At 51.5% G+C, this 20,188-nt stretch overlaps 4 protein-coding genes across 4 annotated transcripts; all 4 read right to left on the bottom strand.

Annotated features, from left to right (window-relative positions):
- Positions 1-3,458: 3,458 nt before the first annotated feature.
- LOC100907632 (uncharacterized) lies at positions 3,459-3,878 on the bottom strand. Its single transcript, XM_003737294.2, has one exon. The coding sequence runs from the start codon at positions 3,876-3,878 to the stop codon at positions 3,459-3,461; it is 420 nt and encodes a 139-aa protein (XP_003737342.1).
- Positions 3,879-7,834: 3,956 nt separating this feature from the next.
- Positions 7,835-8,488, bottom strand: LOC108863762 (uncharacterized). Its single transcript, XM_018638308.1, has one exon. The coding sequence runs from the start codon at positions 8,486-8,488 to the stop codon at positions 7,835-7,837; it is 654 nt and encodes a 217-aa protein (XP_018493824.1).
- Positions 8,489-11,479: 2,991 nt separating this feature from the next.
- On the bottom strand, positions 11,480-12,010 carry LOC100908478 (heterogeneous nuclear ribonucleoprotein A0). The gene has a single exon (XM_003737300.2). The coding sequence runs from the start codon at positions 12,008-12,010 to the stop codon at positions 11,480-11,482; it is 531 nt and encodes a 176-aa protein (XP_003737348.1).
- A 5,120-nt stretch (positions 12,011-17,130) lies between these two features.
- On the bottom strand, positions 17,131-19,443 carry LOC100908334 (glutathione S-transferase C-terminal domain-containing protein). The gene is made up of 5 exons (XM_029110619.1): positions 19,147-19,443; positions 18,796-18,909; positions 18,481-18,685; positions 17,798-18,299; positions 17,131-17,713 (listed from the first exon to the last, which is right to left on the bottom strand). Exons 1-5 carry the CDS (start codon positions 19,441-19,443, stop codon positions 17,131-17,133), a joined length of 1,701 nt encoding a protein of 566 aa, XP_028966452.1.
- Positions 19,444-20,188: the final 745 nt, after the last annotated feature.

Below are 20,188 nucleotides of genomic sequence, written 5' to 3'. Positions count from 1 at the left end.
CACGGAAAAACGCAGACTAGGCGATCAAAAAAGGCGAAAGCGGTCCCAAAGATGGAGAACGAGACCTCGATAGAAGTTCCAAATCCTGAGGAAAGCCCGAGTATCTAGCATGCCACAAATCGATACCCCGAGGTGAAGATGCTGTCGATCTTTCTGTCGAGCGGCACCATCGTCGCTTCCTTAAGAGACCCTTTATTACTGGGGACCATGATGTGCGAATGAGCATCGATTTAAGTGAAAAGTAGTTGCGCGGTTAAGGGAACGCAAACGGAAGGAATCGGAATCAACTTTTATCGGTATTGACATCGTCTCCACGAAAAGTAATCGCTCTTTCTCTGTAGTCTCGCGGAGTTTTGTCTACCGGAGAGGGAACTCTCAAGGCGGAGAGGCATAGGTCTACGATGAGAGCTACGAGGAGGTCAACATATGTAGTCAGCCATAAGCAGAAGGGATGCTCTCACGGTCCTGTCAACGCCCCGCAGATTCCAGGAGGAAATTTTCGAGGACTTTGGGAGACCTCATGCGATTGCGCCTGTAGAGACTAATAAGACCCTCAAGAGTCGTCCGCAGCCACAGAGGAAGCGAAGGAGTTCATTCGGGCAGAATATATTTCGCTTTCTAGCTCGGATATCAGACATCGGTGCTAAGTTTATTTCGGGTACCGCTCCACGTATGTCAAGGATCATGGGGACCCTGAGAAAAGCCGGGAGTCCGGGAGTACGCCTCGATTTCGGTCTGGCGCCAGGAATAGATCATCATCATTCTTGTCTCCATCTACCAGTTCACTGATTTCGATCGGAGGAGAGGGAGTCGCGCACGCGGAGAGGCGTCACTGCAGCGCGCGCGTTGCGGGAGGAAAAGATAAGCAGAAGTTCCGGATCTTTCGAAAGATGAAGTTCGACCGAATCAATCGGTGATAACTGATTACCCTCCAGATCCTTTGCAGAGCCTTAAAGCCTAGTTTTATCGGATCTGTTGGCCGACTCAGAAGGGGGGGCGGCCCGCCCGGGCGGCACTTTCGAGGGGGCGGCATTTCCGAGGTTGAAGAGAATGACGAATCATCTTCGTTCAACCATGAGAGCTACAAGTCTGAACAGTCTCGCCATACCATCGATCGAGCATAAGCTGACAGACGAGATCGACTTCTTCTATTCTCTCTAATAGTGGGGCACACTCTTTCATTCGGGCACTCTCCATAAGACGGGCACCTTTTCGGAAGATGGAAATATAGAAGGGCACTCTCTAATATACAGGCACTCTCTATTAGAGGGCACCTTTTGGAGGAAGATAGAAAATGATTCCTTAAGAAATGCTCCTGATTGGAGAATGATCTGATGATTGCTCCAGATTTCTTGAGAACTCCACGAATTGGTTGGCAAATGAATGGGAACGCTCCACACGGCAGGCTATGGGCTGTAATCCGTTCTCGGGATGATGAAAATATGGAGGGGCACTCTCCAATATAGGAGAATGTTTCGGAAACTCGAAAAATAGAGGGGCATGCCCCACTATTAGAGAGAATACGGTATGTCCGCAACTCATCTCAACTTTGGACACAGATCCGAGTTCAAAGACTTTGTGTCCACCAACTCTCAATACAATGCAACGATCAGGGAACCTACAAACAACCTTCTAAGAATATACTTATGCTTCTCTCATCTTTCAACATTCAGAATTTTAAGTTCGAAAAAGCAATTGAGACCCGATAATTAATCAATGGCGGTTCTCGAGGCAGTCGGAATCCGACACAATCGTGATACGATTTCAGGCAAAAAATTATAACCTGTGACCTCAAAGAGCGAGAGCACTCGCCTGAAGGGGCGGCATTTCCGACCTCCGCCCCGGGCGGCACCATGGGAAAGCACGCTTGCGCGTACACCTGGACGCAATTCGGAGGACAAGATTTCCTCCGTCATTTGATTTCTGGTGACTTAGAGTGCTTGTCATGGTCACGGAATGGTCGTAACGCTGGTACCGTTCTCCAACTCCGGACTTATGCGACGCGGCGGGGACCCGGATCGATTGTGGAATGCCGAGAGAAAGAGCCGCTGCTTCGGAGTTCGCTCAATCTACGGGCTTTGACGTTGCTGAGCCTGGTTAGCGCTTCGCGGATCCTATCTGCTGTCTGTCAGAGGCTGTTGTCGGACTGAGAGTCTTTCCTCATCCGAAGGTCCATCGCATCCGAAAGCTCGTTCCTTGAATTCATGGATATCTGTTCCGATGGGGTGCTGTTTCGGGAAACGGCAATTCGAGCCGAGCAGTTCACAAATATCAAGAGATCCGCACTAGCGGCGGTTGCGGCGGCGATGTCCATTGGGGTATTTTCGCAAGCAGTCAGTCGTGGCGGCAGCGTGATGCCTAGTCATAGAAGAAGTGATCGCTTTCGTCGTTGTTCTTGCCTTTATCTGACTGAGACACGGCGCTCGAACGCTGGCCGCCCGGTCGCCTGTCAGTTTGTCTGCCCGATCCGGCTCGTCATTTAGACAGAGCGCTCGGCATCGCCCACTACAAGCTGCCTATACGAATAAACTGCCACCGGCTTATCTACGCTTATCGCTATCTTGCGCATCTGACGTCGGAACGGCAATAATGTAACAGGCGATATTATTTATTGTCTCAAGTAGATTTCACATACTTATCGGGCCATTCCGAACTATTGTCGTTCCGGAGCAACACAAAGGGAGCATTCATCTGCAAGTACACATTCGGTTGCCTCCTCGGGTTCGGGAATAGGCTCTGGAAGAAAAAGCCGAGCCAAGCGAAAGTCTTAAGGAGCGAATCCGAAGACTTGTGATCTCGATATAATAATCAGACGGGAGGGCTGGGACTTTCCCTCGCATGCGGAAACGGGTCGAAAGCCAAGATCGCAGTATAGCCCGAAGGTGGAGTCGGGCTCCCAGAATTCTCCATCCATTCATGACCCATAATCAGCGACTCCAGGACGGAACCCCTCGAGGTTTCAAAGGGAGCCACGATGTCCGACTCATTTTGAGACGAGCATCCAATAGAGGAAATTCGACTTTTTTTTCTGCTCCTCCTACTCCACCTGCTTCTGCTCCTATTGAGAGCAGTCTCGTTCCTACCATTGATGAGCGAGCATTCGGCCGCGGTTTAGGGAGAAGCGATTGGGTTTTTTTTCTATCACAACGGGAGGACTTTTATTGCCGGTAGGCCGTTGACGTTACAACATTTAAACACTCAAAACTAATGGGGTACATATAATTCTCAATCTACATATAGACACGCTTTGTACACGGAAGGAATGGATGCCAACGCCAGCAGAGGCATGCACAATATTTACAGAGTTCGAATGTCACAACATCTTGACGATGTGCTCAATCGAGATGGATCCGTGAAGGAAATCCCCAGGGCGAGGACAGCTCGGACGACGGATAGGACATGACAGTATGTACACAGGAGGGAGTTTAAGTAGGCTCGGAGCTAGCCGGCCCGTCGATCTACCATCCGTGACCTCCGAATCCGATGTCGGACATCTCGCCTCCGTAACCGTGCTCCTCGTGACCGTGACCGCCGAAGTCGAATCCTCCGTATCCGTGGTCGAGACCGATCGATTCGTGGTGGATTGGTACCGGAACGTGTTTCTCGGTCACGCTGTGGGTATGGACGGGGATGGGGACCTTCTCGACCGAGTGGGAGTGGTGGTGGACGGGAACTTTCACGGGAACCGGGTGGTGGACGGGAACTTTGACCACCTTGTGCGAGTGGGGCACGTGGACAGGGTACCTGATCGGAATGGGGATGATGGGTCCACCACGGATGATGGCAGCCGCAGCAGCCAACTTGAGCAATTTCTTGCTCTCCGCGTACTGCACGGAGGCCATAACGGCGAGAGCAGCTACGAGAATCCACTTGTTCATGTTTGATGTTTGTATCCTTAGCACTCACTGACAATCCACGCTGAGCGGTCAGCTTATATTCCAAGATACACAGTCCCACGACCCTTTCTCCGTCTGCAGGCAGCCAGTTGGTCGGTCCGTCCGCCCGTCTCTCCGTCGGTGTGGCGGTCAGTTGGTCGGTCGGTCGGTCGCCCTCGCCGGTGTTGAAACCGCGCGACTTTTTTTGTGGATCAAGTTCAAGGGCACACAGCCGTCAGATTGCTTCTGGAGGATAGCGCGCCAACGCTGCCCAACGCGGACTATCGACCGGGCCCGCCTACCCGCGGTTCCGCCGGACGTTGTATTACGCAACTGACACCTTCGCACCGACTACGATTCTGTGAAGCTATCATTACCAGCACAATCTTCAATTAGTACGCTCGGTAGCGAAGCGCACCGGGGGGTTTCAGCTGCCCAAGTCCTCGATCAGGAGTCCTCGCGGTGGCCTAGCCCTCTTTGGGATAGGCCTCCGCGAAAGGTTCGAGTCGCCTGCCGAGGGACGGAGGAAAGCTTCGCTCACAGGGGGAAGCGTCGGAATTCGGGCTTCCTGGATGTATCAAGACTGAACGAGTTTTTGCCAAGCGACCGCTCAAGCGGACTATCAGCTCGGATTCGGATGTCGATGGCCGCTCAACAAAGCGCGAAATAGCCACGACAAGCTCTTTATCTGGACACAAGAATGAGGCAAACTCTCAAAACGATGCAGCGTTTTAGCAAACACTAGAAATTAGTTCAGGCGTTAATTCGAAAGTGGAAACACATTGTGGGCGATGTGGGATTCGGTGAATTGCATAACTGATTTTAAATGACCGCAACCGTTCTTTGAAACTCGTACAACCACTGCAGTAATTCTGTCCAAGGAAAAGCAAGATCTTGCTTGACTGCTCCGACGACTGATGGGAGGGATAAAATCTGCCTCACTAGAATTCCAACGGAGAGAAACTACTAAGCGGCCCAACGAGAAGCTTGGAGTTGCTTGTGCAGAACTCATGGGGATCTTGTCATCGATCAGCTACGGGGCAAAACAGAGGCCCAGACATGATTCATCATTGCTTTATTCTTGCCGGTTGCTTCAAATTATTGAAACACCCCCAACGAGCTAGGCGATTCACATTCGTGTCGAAAATGTAGAAATATGGAAACTCACAAGCCTCTTATCACTATTTCGTGAGGGCAAATAGAAGCGGAGCCCGGAATGATTCCTCGTTCGTGAACGGGACTGTCGCATAAAAACTTCGGGAGCGACAGGCTGGAAGAACAACGCTGCGCCTCTTATTCGCAGTACCTGGGGGCGCTGGAATTCAGCCTTCTGAGGCTGGAGGCGGCGATCGGTTGCAATCGATAGATTTTCCGCCTCCAAAGGCATCCACGAATCTTCACAGTACAAGATCCGCCAAGCCAAGCGAAAGTACCATCCGAGGGTCCGTGGCAACTGATCGGGCCTGCCACGCGGTGCCGGAGGATGGCCCCAGTGTCTTGATTGAAAATTCCTTTTTACTTCTGCGCTTTGTCTTCAATATTCCCGGATGCCGCCCAGAACCCAGGAATCGATCCGACAGCTTACTCAGGGAATGATTTGTTCTAGAGAACCAGATATCGAGGCCATCCATCCTTGACTTTTCTAATCATTTGATCAGCTCATGTTCCATCCGAGGAGAGGGGAGGAGCTCCGTGATCTCCACGTGATCCATCCTCGTTCAAGCTCAATGTTCGAGTTTCGCCTGTGAATAGCTCGCTCTTGCTCATTCGGGGGGCTCTGGGTACGGCTGAGATTAAAGTTTGGCTCCTCAACCCGTCCGCCACGCCGCCGGTGCCTCGGAGTCCCAATTTGTACAGCTGAGGGGAGGCTGAGTCCCCTTGTTGCGGGTGACGTTACGAAAAAAGAATTGTGCCTCCTAAGGCGATACTCGCTTCTGAAGTTTTCCGAATCTCAGCGTCCCTGATCTCATTTCGCGTTGGTGGGAGGGCCGGGAATCACCGCCGAATATATGATACGAACTCCCGTCGGAAGCCGCCAGAAACGCGTGACCGGTTTTCTCTCTTGTGAACAAGTCTTGGGCCGAGAGGAGAGATTTACCGGTGGAATGGGTATCTGCGTCGAGCGTCTTGCGAAAATTCCATCGAATGGGTGAAAGACGAAATCCGGCCGACTTGAGCTGCTTCGAGTAGTACGTGGGAATACGGCATGCTCTACGAGTGCGTACCGTCACATAGAATGAGTCCGTTGGTTGAACTCCGGACTTCGGAGCCGGAATAGTGGGAAAGGAGAGAAGCCGATGATAATATGATGGTCATTGCTTCTCGGCCTCGCTGCGGACAGTCTCGTAACTCCGTATAGAGCTCCTCGGAGTCGAAACCGTGATGAAGGGTCCCTTCGTCCGAGCTCCGAACCCAAGCTCTAGGTGTGAGCTCCTGAGGATTTGGTAACGCTCGATCAACATCGCTTCTCTTCCTGTGATCACCTTGACACTTCGGTTTTTGATCGCGGTCGACCCCGTCTCTATCCGACCGCTGGATAGCGTTAATTTGACCCTATGTCATCTGTGCATGAGCAAGGGGAGGATTCGCTTTGAGGAAGGTCCTCTCCGAGTACTAAGCGAGGCTCGAAAAAACATCATGGAGATTCGTAGGCAAAGCTCAGGGGGTCGTTCGCGAACTGGTCAATAGGATTGCGCCCCACCTCACGGGTGCAGAAAGTACCTGTAACCCCGCGGGGACACCAAGCCCCCCTCTTGCGTAAGAATCGATCGCGGCTGCCGACCGATCATGAGGAGCTTCTATCTGCCTCAGTTCCGGGATCCGTCCACGGGGTCAGAGACTCCCACCAGTCGTTTCCACGGACTTCTGGGATCGTTGGACCATTAGACCAATGGATGGAGCAGAAGAAATTCGATCGAAGCTCTACAGAGCTGTCGACTATGATCGCTTCAGACTTAAGAAGTCTCAAGCATTTGTAGGATTTTCTCTCAGACATGAGGAGGTACTCCGGAGTTTTAGGACGGGCTGAAGGTCTGGGTTGGGCCTGCTGTCATGCTCCAGCCTCCGGCGGGGAAGGGGGAACTTGTATTTGCCCGTCTACGGGCCCCGGCACGAGGCCTCCCGGCGCCAGTCAATCGAGCGGCGCATACCGATCATGAGTGAACCGGAGACTTATGAGACCCGAGGGATTGAGCGGGAACTTCATTCAAATATTCAGAGTTTTCAGGCGGTTGTCCGTGCAGCTCCTAAGCAGCCCTGCGAATAATTATAATCGGAGGAAACCCTCGACACTGGGACCAATCGCAGCCGTGACTCATGTGTTCCTTCTTCTCCACTCCCCCGGCCCCACGGCGAGGGACGAAGAGATCTGCTCCGGCATCTGGCCGGAGGAAAGGGGGCTCTCAACGCGGACCCAGCGTGAACGCCACACTCGAATCGAGAAGCGAAATGAATCGGGTAGTGCGGATCTGCATTTGGCGTACGGGACGCTCCAAGTACTCGGGAATCCGACGAGGCGTTGCCGCAGCGTTCGTTCATGAGATGTCCCGGATCGCTCTAGAGTCCTAGAGTACTGAGAGGATCAAGCAGGATAAAGGTCGAGTATTCCCTTCAACAAGGGCAATGCCGGTGGGATCAATGGACGATTGCCAGGCTGGCCCCCATCTTATAGCGATATGGGCAGATGAAGGTCAGGGAGTGAGGGATCGATCTTCCACCGTTTTGGAGATCGCGAAAGATTATTCTATTGTGGATTGTACGTTTTATACGGTCACGGAAACGAGAAAAAGCACCCGGAAATGAGCACGCGGGTCAACTTATGTACAATAATACACTGCTCTACGGAACGAAATACGGTGACACAACAAACATATAAACATACAGGAAGCTTAACATATTGATACGTATCGAGCTTCAGGTCGACGCGGGACTAGATGAGCGTGAACGAGATGGGTCACCATTCACCATCCGTGGTTCTCGATGCCTATCTCATTGTGAAGACTATCTCCATAAACGTCCACACCTCCATGGGCCTCTTGCGGCCCATGACCGGCGGCTTCGGTACCGACGAAGGCCCCGCTGTGTTCATGCATTTGCGAAGTGTCGCCGTGGTCCTGGACTCCATGATATCCGCCGTAGCTGCCTTCGGTTGCGTGACCATGATCGTCGTGACTGTGAGCGATCTCATGCACCGCTCCATACCCTCCGCCGTACCATCCGTTGCCACCGACAGCGCCTCCGTACGCCCCGCCATGACCGCCGTGTCCTCCGTGACCGCCCTGATGCAGCGGAACAGGCTCCGAGTGGAGATGTACCGGCTCGGGGATGTGGTTTTCCGAATGGCTATGTGAGTGTACGGGCACGGGGACTTTGCTCACTGAGTGCGAGTGATGGTGGATGGGTACTTTGACCGGCACGGGCTGATGCACCGGAACTTTGATTACTTTTGATTGAGGCACGTGCACTGGGTATCTGATCGGAATCGGTATCGTCGGGCCTCCTCTGAGTATAGCTGCGACGGCTGCCAGCTTCAAGAGCTTCGAAGGGGAAACATAATCCACAGAATGGAGGAAAGCCACCAATAGTAGAACCCACGACAATGTTTTCACGTCCATGGCTTTCGATGAGGTGTGTCGAACACCAAGTTTGATCTTTATACCGCTCTACTTTCAGCTCCCCTCCCTTCCGTTTTTTTTCTCGAAGATTTTTAACGAAAGTCCCTTGCTCGTGTTCCTTATCGTCGTCGCGTCCGCGACCAATGTATAGGTGTTGATGATTTCTACAGTGCAGCAACGACGACGAAACACCGGTCAGTGTGGAAATGCAACACGCTTGGCCGCGTCAGCGAGGGGCTAGCAAGCGCTGCTGCCTGAAGCTAGTCCGTTTGAGGCTATTGAACTGGCGTGCTTCCCATCTGAGACAGGGGCTCCCGAGAGGGGTTCCTCGAGCCCCTGGAGGTGCCGGCTGCCGCGCTCGGGGGTTCCGGAGGCCGCCGAGGGTATAGCATGTTATGATTTGATTATATATTCGATATATGATATCGACCAGCCATAACCCGTCAGAGGCTCTCACTTTATTTAGAGGGTCTCTCCGAAGAAAAACAGAAGAATATCCTTGGTCTGTCGAAGCCAGCGACAAATAAGCTCGGAATAACATCGCAAGGGGTCCGGAGTACAGTCGAGGACTTCGGAGGAGGTCCCGCGCCGGAAAGGGATCGAAAACCGTACATCCAAGAGCTGCATCAGCATTGTCCCGGAACATGAACTTCTACCGACCGCAGTAAGCCTTTCGGAAGATCGAGTCCTAAGGATGCATCCGCGATCTGATGCGAAGGCAGCAGCGAATTAAGATTGGCGCGAAAGGAACTAATGACGGAATCGTGAGCATGACAATCGTTCTTTAGAGCAAGCTCGGGAATCCGATTTCGTGGGCGACACCGAGCCAGGAGTCCGAGTTCCAATTCGGTATTTTTCAAGGGCTCTCGGGGTAGGATCGAATCGCTGCAGCCGATCTCTGCATACCTCATTCATCATTATCATTAAGGTTCCGCCGCACACGCCTGCATGCTGTACGCCTTTCCGCGGGAAAAACCCCGTCGGTGAAACGCAGGATCTCTCAGATTCGGGCCCTCGCCAGAGATTTGGAAGGAAAACTCAACTCCTCGACCTCAAAGCAATTCATGGACGGAACGGGGCGAAATCCGATCCGAAGGAGGACAAGAGCGCCTTGATAGAGGTTCCTCCGAAATGGCGCGGAGAATGACAAGGGAAGGTGAGAGATCGCTATCTGATATGCTGCGATGCTCGGAATACGCGGAAGAGTCGGAGAATGTCACTTGTCGAGGCCATGCTGTTTCCACGCAGCATCGACGAGAACTCGTCACGAAAGAAATGATACTCGAAGAGCGGGCATTAATCATATTTTTTATTCCCATTCGATATCGATTTGCGTGCGAGTTTTCACGGTATTGTTCCCATTAGGCTCGTTCACTCATCCACTTCGTACTCCTCGACCGTTTCCGTAGCGATTGTCGGTCTCTTCGTAGGCCGGTGAAACTAGATCCGTTTTCATGGGTGGCTTTTCTGAGGTGAGTCGTCCTCCGGATTTCTGTCTTGTACACAATGTCGGACTCGACCGTTTCTCCGCCTGGACAGAGCTCAGGACTGATGATCGGGTACCAATGTCAATCCTGCTCTCAGCTATTGACTGAATTCTCTCCTGCTGCCGCTAGCTCCCATGACCTTTGACGAAACATCGAGCCCCATTCCATCTGAAAATTTTGGAGCTGGAATCCATCTGAGATTCTCTTCCGCATCGCCCGTTATCTTACGTTTTCCGTACGAACTCTCAACGTTGGAATCGTAATCATCAATTGTAATATGTGCGAGTTGTGGAGCTTTCAGCCGCAGCCGCTCAAAGGACAAGTCCGCGCCTTCGTGGAGTTCTTCCCCTGAAGCCGGAACAAACGTACCCTTTCCTTCATTCCTCTTCGTGAACGCCAGGAAAGTCTTGCGGGAGATAACTGGCAGACCAGAGCGAATCAGATAGACAATTCTACCGTGCCTAAAAGAGTCGTCTAAGGCAAACCTGTCTTCGTACGATATTGTGTCGCAAACAGCTCCGCTCAGTAACAGCAAAACCACGACGAGGACGTCTTTTTCCATCCTGAAAAACTTTTCACGTAAACTTCAAAGCGATGGTCTGACGCACCATCGCTGATCCGAGCGGTCGAGCGCTCAACTCGATCAGGATCGATCGTCTGCAAATTAGAGCGAACATTCGGAAGACACTTACTCAACAGGGAGTTGAGAAGCCACTGACTCAAATTTCCCCTGACTGAGAGCTTCGGAGTCAGAGATCGTTTTTATATAAGTTGGGCGCCGCCTCGATCTGCGTGCGCCGGGCTCAAACGAGATTATTTTGAAAACTGTTTGTGTACGTTAAAGCCCTCTGGTGGGATCGGTTCCGTCCGTAAAACCGTGACATTTCGTCATTTCGAGGGCACATCGAGACGTATCCGCAAACACTGCTCAGCGTGGATCTCTAACTCCACGCCGAGCGTAACGCGTCGCTCGCCTCGCCAAACAAAGGGCTTCTACTCGACTTCCCTTGATACGGCTGGCAGCGCCCACTCGCATTGCGGTGGTCCTCAAAGCAGCGATCCGATCCCGGGAAGATCCAGAATAGACTCTCCGGCGAGCTGGGGCATCGGGTGTGTAGAGCCGATGATGGGCCTCTCGTTGAGGACAAATTCGAATCAGTGGCACTTGAGGATGAGCATCGCGGGTCGCAGAACCGCTTGGTGATCTCGGGCACCGACGAGCTCTGAACATTCAGAAGGTATACAGAAATGTCTCTCTGCTTATTGGTTGCTCATACGAGTGCTTATCAGCGTTATACAGTGAAACAAGAAGTTACATAATTTATTTACAAGAGGAATACGGTTTAAATACACTTAACAAGCTCCATACCAGATGGAGCAGACACTTTCCACAACCGTGGAGATCACATCACTCTTCACACGTCTGCTCGAAAGACGATTCGGGCCCGGAAGTTGAGTATGTACAAAAGAATCAGGGACAAATAAAATCTACGGTGAGTTCGTATCACCAGCCATGACCCCCGAAGCCAATATCGTGGACGAGCCCGCCGTGCCCCATCTCAGCATGACCTCCGTGTCCGATCTCGGCTTGACCTCCGTATCCGCCGTCGTAACCGCCGTATCCACTGAGCTCATAGCCGTGTCCCTCTCCGTAGCCACCGAGATCCGTGACGATTCCGTGACCGCCGTGTCCACCGTAACTGTGTCCGCCATAGCCGTGCTCCGAGTGTGAGTGGATCGGTACGTGGATGGGCACGTGTTTCACGGAGTGGCTGTGGATGGGCACCGGTACCTGTTTTACAGAGTGAGAGTGGTGGTGGATTGGTACTTTGACCGGTATTTGATGATGCACGGGTACTTTGATGACTTTGGGATGGGGTACGTGCACGGGGTATCTTATCGGAATAGGTATGATGGGTCCGCCTCGGATGATGGCGGCAGCGGCTGCGAGTTTGAGCAATTTCTTGCTCTCGGCGAACTGGACGCTCGCGAGCGAGAGCACCAGGAGGGCGAACGATACTCTTATGATGTTCATCTTGTGCGATCACCACTACACGACAAACAACAATTGTTACGGACAGATGACCGAGACTCGCCCAAAGCGGAGCTATATATTCGACTTACCCTTTCTTTTTTGGGATCCGCGCTGGAAAGCGGCGTCCCATCGGTCCGGTGATATTTTGGGGGGCTAAAATACTGAATGGTGATCGTGATTCCCTCAGCCGATCGATTTGCCCTCCCTGACAAACATATTCGGCTCCATATCTATACGCCCCGAATGATTCGGCTATCGGTGCCGCCAGCGCCTAATTTCATCATGAAAGAAGCCGCCGGGCGCACGATGTGAACTTCTTTACTTTTATTTATTTTTTCTACGGCCTTGAATGGACGAATCCAAGTTTCGTTGAGCGGAGATTAGATCCGATGATTCTCGGGAGAGCTCTTAGGCCGGCAGCTACTGATACCCTACCGCTCCGTCGGCTGGAGCGCTTCGGCTGCCCGATTCTGCCCATTAGCCGCAAGATCTTAGCGATCAAGGGGTTCGACCGTGATTTTTGGTCACGATCCCGCGAGCAGTCGTCCGGGGAGTGAACTCTCAGCGTGGAACGGGGCTCATGACTCAAGTCAGAGATTCGATGATCCATGACTCACCGAGGGAAGACTTTTACGGTCCGATATCGCGAATCGAGTCAAGTGTATCTAAGGGAACGAAAGTCGACATCCGAATCGGAATGATCAGACAACAAATCTGGTTATCAAGTGAGAGTTTTTGACTTGGTAGAATGATCGCTGCTAATGGAAAACCATGACTCTCATTGACATTATGAAAATACATTACCAGCTTCGCCATCGACAGCCGCATGGCTCTCGCAGTCATGCATCGCGGGAAGAAATCCGCATTCCGGGCCTCCGGCTCCCGGATCCTGATTCAGCTTCGATGAAATGAACGAGATATGAGCTTTGCTTGACGCGTTCGGCTCCGAGGGAATCATCAGCTCACGCGGTGGCCGGGGAGATGCTACACGTGCGCTCCGAAAAAGAAACGCTCTCATCGGGACGAGGTCTTTCGATTTGCGAAAGCCCGAGCTCTTCTCGGAGCGACTCGCGGGAGCCCGGGCTGTTCTCAGAGCGACGCCACGGAGCGCCGCTTGTGCCGATTCACTGGGAACTCAAGAAGTTTGCAATGCTAGCTGTCAACGAGTGAAACTCTCACGCCTTTTCCATTCCAGACACAGCGGAAGCCCGCTGAAAGAGGCAAGAACAAGAGCACTTTAGCATTTCGTATTAGCATAACACTAATTTACGAGATATGATGGAAACCGCCTTAGCCTTCTCGCACAAACAAACTATCCAAGACTTAATTCAGGTCGGTGACAATGGTCAGTGTGAGCGGCGCGGCGGCGGGTCACACCATGTTCAGCTTACGAAACAAAAGGTCTATTTTCGCCTCGGTGAGAAGAGTCTCGACAACTAGACAGCACGCGACATGGTAAAATCGAAATAGGAAAAATGCTCGGACAGCTCCCGAATCGATTTCTGAATATTCCGATCGAAGAGAAGGATCCAGGAATTACCAACCACGCTGAGAGTTCGCGGATTCTTCTCTTTAGAAATCAACGGAACAGAGTTCTGCATTTCCCTCTAAAACGGCTCAGATGGGTCTCCTCGTTCCGTTTTGTGGGAAATACATTTTCATTTCGAATGCTGCGCAAATTGGAAAGCCCCCGATACGCCTAATTGATGTGGCTCGGGGACACTGACGTTGACGAAGAGTTACGACTACGACCGCTTCGGTAAGAACTCGGTTAAAAATACCGCGGCGGCGACAAAAGTAGAATTGATCTTCTCGTTATTATATTTAGTTTCAGGTCTTCCAGCTGAACGCCGGCGCGGCGAAAAAAAATCGGAGACACATATCGACGTCACAAAAGCTCTTGTTCGGTAAAGAAGTCTAATACGGATTCGATGCGGATTTCAGACGAGGGGTATCGTATTTTATGAAATAGTTCCATATCAGCGTCACACCTGACTGACCACGGAGCAGCCGAATTTTTACAGGAGCTGAATAGAGCTTAGTCAACGGCACTCGTCTTGGGAAGCGTGACTTTCGGAAGATCCAGCTTGACCCATCTGGCGCTTCTTGAGCTGCCGCCTGAATTTCGAGCTCTGGTAGCTTATCATCTGATAGAGATCGTCTTGAGAGTTTGAGTCTGATCACACACTCCGGACGCAGAATTCTCAAGATCATTCCGTCTCCTGGAAAACCTTATCCTCAAGGACATGGAACGACGGCTGATCACTCATATCCGTATCATGAAGTCGATAGAGTCCCGAAACGGGGATTTCCTTGGGGTCGAAACGATCTTCGCTCCCCAAATGTTCAATGGAATAGAGAACAGGGGGCGTGACTTTTCTAATTACCGTAACGGGTCCTTTTTTCGCGGATGTTTCTCAATGATATTCAGAAACGTTACAAGCATTCGCAGCGGCCCACTAAGATCTATGATGAAAACGTTGGAAATCCATCTGTCGAAAAGTCTGATGATCTTGCATCATTGGCAGAAGGATTAATTGAAACTTTGCAACGCCTTGCGGAACCGAAACCAGAATGAAGGGAAAATATAAGGCTTTTTCAGAATATATTTTTCGCTCGAATCTAGCGGCTCCTCGCTCTTCCCCCTGCAACGAATCATCAAGAACATAATGGATTCACTGGTTCACGACTGAGATCAGATTATAAGGATTCGGTGAGCGTGGGTCGAGGTCCACCGAAGCCCTGACCATTTTCTCCGGAGGCGAGATGCCCGGCTAGATCCCAGAGAAACGACTGGCGAAACTCGGCTCCGGTTCGTGTATAACCACCATTGGCTAAGGGTGCTCGTTTCGGATATGATCAAAGAGGTGGCTTTTGTGTTTTGACAACGGGGGAACGATAGTCGGAGAAAAACGCAGAATTTCACGGAGAACGAGAGTCCGACGTCCATCCATTGGCGCAAACGGGGGATTTATTTTTAGCCCTTCTTTAGCGTATGATAGTTTGGAAACAAAATTCACCGTCGCTGCCGGTGTAACAGACTTGCTCCACCTGCCCAACGCCCGCCGTTCAAACCGCGGTTCGTTGCTGGCATGCGTCGTTATTTGCGCGGCGTGAGCGACGGACGCTCACCACACAATCGTGTCAACGATTCTCCGTCCACCAAGTCGTTCGTAGGGACGAAGACTAAGTACTGCGACTCGCGCTGCTAAAGAGCTTCGAGTCAGCTCGCGCAGCCTCGCCAGTCAGAAGTTGAAGCTCGGCTTCGACCGTCCGCTGCGAACTATCTCTATGCAGCTCTATTCAGAGGCCCGCTCATATATTTGCTTTCATTCACCGGGATGAATCTGAGGACGAACTCCCCATGATACGCAGAGGACGCGATCGGATGCATGGATTTTCCTAGAGTACGAGACGGAAGTCAACGCAGTCAAGTCGGGAGAGAATGGCTTCGAGCTGCGCGGAGTCCTCCCCCGCTTCCCCGGGCCAAATCAGCGGCGATCGGCTCGAATTCGGGTATCGTGACTCGCCCGCCCCACCCAGCAGCGCGCGGTTATGAATGAATCAAGAAAGATCGTTACGAATTTCATTCAAAAACTTTCGGAAGACTCCATGGCGAAACATGTACGACCACTCATTTTCCGCTCCGATCAAAATATTGGGAAGGCGGACGCTCAGAATCATTGTTGGAACGTTCAGCAAACGGTCGTCACCGCAAAACCGCACGAACGCAACAGTTCGTTATTGAAATGCGACTTCGATACGGGCATGTTTCGTGCGCGTCAGCTCGATCGGCCGGGATCAATTACAGGCAGAAACCGAAAGTCTAGCTCAGGTTTTATCCATTTTCGAATATTACACTTCATCGGAACGAACAATGTCTTCTCAAAATAGGGACAGCATTATTTCGTAACCAACGACAAGAAACGTCGGACATCGGCGGTGCGATGGCGATAAAAAAACAATACTTGGGTGAGTTTGGGATTAAATGAGACAGCACTGACTTAGTTCTCTGCCGACTGAGGTCACTACGCCGTCTGTTAGCAGCATGGGAAAAATGGATTCGTTGTTAAACCTCCTGAAATAGCAGCATATGTAGCTTGGGGATAATTCGAGAAATCAGCGGTATCGTCGGCCCGGAATGCGAATAGCCTCGAGAGCCTATCGATGCCGTATTGTGTTTCATAAGCTCCCGATACTACATATTTCCCGGAACAGTGTTTCTCGTTCGTCTTCTCTGCCATTCGAGCGATTTGAGCATCGAAGTCGCTTCATCGCGAGGTGTGGTCTTAATGTGAGATGACGGTCAATGAGTAGACCGATATCCTTTGAGTTATTTAAAGAGAGGCATCGCGTGACTGAGCTAACGGAAGAACCGCTATCTCCTTGTGTCCAAAGAGGCAATTTAACAATATCAAGCATAGATATGTGCTATGACGCGAATAAACATTCCGCTCCGATGGAACAATTTAAAGAGCGAATCATGCTTTAGTCTATGTAAAATGAGGCTCGAATTGGAACTTTCGGTTGTTCTGCCCCCTCAGTGAAACGTTGGATCGGTCCGAAGTTAATTGATCCATCATCATTAGCATTTGACGTCTCCAATTGCTGAAGAATCCTTCCTGCCCACGGCTCCGGCAGTGACCAGTGACGCTTCAGCACGAAAGTAAAATCGGACGACACGGAGGGGCACACGGAGTCGAAGCCCTCGTTCCTATAGTTTTGTCTCACACACCCACGAACACGCCCTCATCCCTGAAGAAACGGGATGATGATGTCGTCAACAAGGAGAACGAACACCTCAGAATAGACATGAATGTTACCGATCGACGTGGATGCTGACATGACTTGCATAAGACGCATCTTGCAGATCACAAGCATGCCGCGCCTGAAAACCAATAATCACGCAGAAGTAGGTGGCTTCATCTGTTCGGGGGAGAAGCGTTACATCATGCTCCTCGATAAGATGATACATTACGGCCACTTGGAAAAAAACAGTACTGAGGAAAGATTCGGTTCCGAACTATTTCGTTAGCATCTCGGCATTTTTGAAGTTCGCAACAAGGGCCACCTCTGCGCTCCGAAGAGCTTTTTATTTTGTTCTCATGCATGCATCCATGTCACTCCTCGCTCCGACCACTGATCTTGTACCTTGTGCGTGAAGCCACGATAATATTGTTTTTCGGGGTGCAGGACGGCGGAATCAGTTTCGTCAGCTCGATTCCATATCCCGCTTCTCGTAGGTGGAGAGCTCGATCGGTGTCGACACATTCCATACAGAAAACGCCTTCAGGATTCTCGTTGCGGTCGGCGAGACGACAAAGCTCCTCGTACGATAGATCGTCATTCTCATCCAGGACGGTGCTCAGTGCGGAATGATTGCTCTTCTTGTTCCCGATGGAGCCGTAGCAGCACGGGACGGATACGATCGACGCATTGGCTCGTAAACACTTCTCTATCACAAGATCCGTGGCTCCACCGCAAGCATGCAGCGCCACTCCTAAGTCAAACTTCCCGAGAAATTGATCCAAGTTACACTGATAGAACCAAACATTCTGGAGCTTGAGTAGCTGCACTCTTTCGCGAGCTTTGTACATTGATTCGCTTTTGTTCTCGATCAGATATATTGAACATTTCGGGAGCAAATAGGCCAACGCGATGCCCACGTGCCCTCCCCCAGAGCAGAAGTCGACGATGGTCATCCGTTCTGCGAATAGAACATAGGTACCTCAGAATTCCAGATACCCAATTGATGAGTGAAGAGCAACGATATTCTCCCGTCAATTGGACTCACCGTTTTGCGCTATGTGCGAAACCGCATTGATCACGTTACTAATCTGTTCTCTTTTTCGACGGATGCGATCTTCCGGTAAGGATCCGCTCTCCGGTCGAACAGGCGGAGGAAGATTGTCCCAATCGATATTCCCGGTGAACCGCGAACGGAGATCGAAGCCCGATTCGTATCGTTGCTTCAAAGATTCAAGGGCAGCGGAGGCGTCTTTGTGCTTAATTGACATTTTAACGTTGAGCTTACTGCGTGAGTAAAGACACTCCTTCGGCAAGGGTAGCTCCCCTACGTTCAATGTCTCGGAGACATAATCGTCGCAGCCGAGGTCCAAACTCAGGAATGCGGCGAGCTCCGCTTCGGCGTTCTGGAGACTGAGCATACGCCGATGCCATTCCAAAACATTCGGTATTGTTTCGGCGAAATGGAAACGCCGCCTCAAGTTTTTCAGGATGAGATGTACAGGGAGGAATAGGACCAGGTCTGCCAGCGTCATTACATTGCCTGGAACAATAATCGCGCTCTGAAGATTTATTGAGGGGACCATCTGTGATTCGAAGTCGGATCCCCAACACTCAGGAGATTCTCCGTGATTCCAGCCGGGAAATCATCCGAATCACGAGCGTAAGGGGCACATCCGTGGAATGTACGCGCACAGCCCCATCGAGCATGCAGGGATACGAACCTTCTACAAAGTTGTGACTCAAATGCTCCACGTTCAGGAGTCTCCTGAGATGTTTATCATTGTGCGTTCTGACGGGCTGTCTCAACTGATTCTCTAAAACTAGTAATGCATGCGGGAAGCGGTCGATATTGAGCGTATCTCGGTTTTTCAGCGACATGGCAGTGGAGGGCATGTCGCGTTCACAGAAAGCCGTCCACAAGGACACCTGCAGAAGTACGGGAGGATCAGAGACAAGCACGGAAAGACCGGAGAGCTTCCAAGCTGTCACTTTCGATGACGCAGCTCGGAAAATTGTATCCGAAATACACGACCGACCTGAGCACATGATGCCAAGCACGCAGCGCGGAAGCCCAATATCTCCGTCCTCTCATGGCGCAGCAGGAGATATCTGATGACAGCGCAGAGACCGGATATGACGCGCTGCTCGTCCTGAATAAGATTTTTTTAATTTCAGCGAAGGATCACGAAGACTCCTGGAAGCTCATCGGAATTTCCCGAGAGGACTTCAGACAGGAAGTAGTCCTATCGAAAAGGGTATTCGATAACGTGGAAATGTGAATCCGTTGACTGAGCCTCCAAGCAGGGCTATACTTTTTTGAAAACGACGCTGACGTTCATGATTCAACCATGGCCGCAAATTGCTCCTACAAACATGAGAACAGGTACCTTGATTAAAATAGCTGGTAGCTCAACCTCCGAAATTTGCCGCGGGGGATTTTCGCAAAGAGTGACATCCGGAGCTTTTGGGTTCGCGAGACTCTCCTTTCCCTCATGCTGAGGCACGAGACGTATGTCCACTTTCTCCAATACACCCTCGTGAGCCAAGACATAGGCGCATATCGTACTCTCGAGCGTCAGCGAAGTTCTGTCTCCGCTCATGTACACGATGGCAGAGACTCCGCGCTCTCTACTAGCTATCTGAGTACACAAAGGCTTCCCCCTCTGGGGTAAGAGCCAAGCCATTGCGATTGTGGCGTCCCAGAAAGATTCTTGTTTTAGTTCCACCAGAGATCGAAACTCGAACGTTTTGACTTCTTCAATCAGCTGATCTGCTTCCGAAGTCGCGGAGGCGCGTGTTCCCGAGCGTCTGCTTCAATCCAAATTCAAAACAACAACACACTGCGAGAGTCGTGGTCTTGGGTCTCGGGAGTTGGGAGTCGGGAATCGGAAACCCTCCGACAATGAGCTCGAGAAGGGAATCAGGGCCTGGACGAGTTGCAGTGCGATATTCGTTTCATTCTGCCAAAGCCGACGGGTCCCGCCCTCGTCGACGACTTCGACCGGGATCGCTCGATGGCTCAGAGTTCAGAAGGTGCCTTCGCTCTGAGTTCGTCAGAAACTCAGACGGTCTCAGTTCTCTCTCCGACTCGTCTTGTTATGGCCACCGGAGGTGAGGGACATACCCCATGGAAGATTGTCGGACATCCGTTCTCAATTTCGGACGGCTTTCGAGTCTGGGAGCGGATCTGTCAAGCTCGCCCACCAGAGATTTCCGGGAGATAGCGACAAGCTCACGAGGGAAGAAGACTTGAAGACGTCGCGTCGTGGGACGATAACAGTAATTCGTGAGGTGCACTTACGATCCGAATGTTTTCAATATCTGGGTTTTCTTCCGGCGGGCTCGACGTCATCTCCTCCTAATGTCCGGTCATACGGGAACTCCTCCAGAGAGGGAGGCACTCTCTTCTTCCGTCCCGGTGCGGAATTG

This window comes from Galendromus occidentalis, unplaced genomic scaffold (genome assembly GCF_000255335.2).
Source record: "Galendromus occidentalis unplaced genomic scaffold, Mocc_1.1 scf7180000075430, whole genome shotgun sequence".
Lineage (NCBI taxonomy): Eukaryota > Metazoa > Arthropoda > Arachnida > Mesostigmata > Phytoseiidae > Galendromus > Galendromus occidentalis.
Note: the sequence above shows the minus strand (reverse complement) of the source record. Positions and strands in the feature narration are given on the sequence as shown.

Bases quoted from the DNA above. Each gene is read 5' to 3' on its own strand.
- LOC100907632 (XM_003737294.2), bottom strand. From the start codon at position 3,878: ATGAACAAGTGGATTCTCGTAGCTGCTCTCGCCGTTATGGCCTCCGTG.
- LOC108863762 (XM_018638308.1), bottom strand. From the start codon at position 8,488: ATGGACGTGAAAACATTGTCGTGGGTTCTACTATTGGTGGCTTTCCTC.
- LOC100908478 (XM_003737300.2), bottom strand. From the start codon at position 12,010: ATGAACATCATAAGAGTATCGTTCGCCCTCCTGGTGCTCTCGCTCGCG.
- LOC100908334 (XM_029110619.1), bottom strand. From the start codon at position 19,443: ATGGCTTGGCTCTTACCCCAGAGGGGGAAGCCTTTGTGTACTCAGATA. The intron at 18,686-18,795 runs GTCGGTCGTGTA...GTACTTCTGCAG, and splicing joins GCTTGGCATCATGTGCTCAG to GTGTCCTTGTGGACGGCTTT. The intron at 17,714-17,797 runs CAATTGACGGGA...ATTCGCAGAACG, and splicing joins ATAGCGCAAAACGGTGAGTC to GATGACCATCGTCGACTTCT.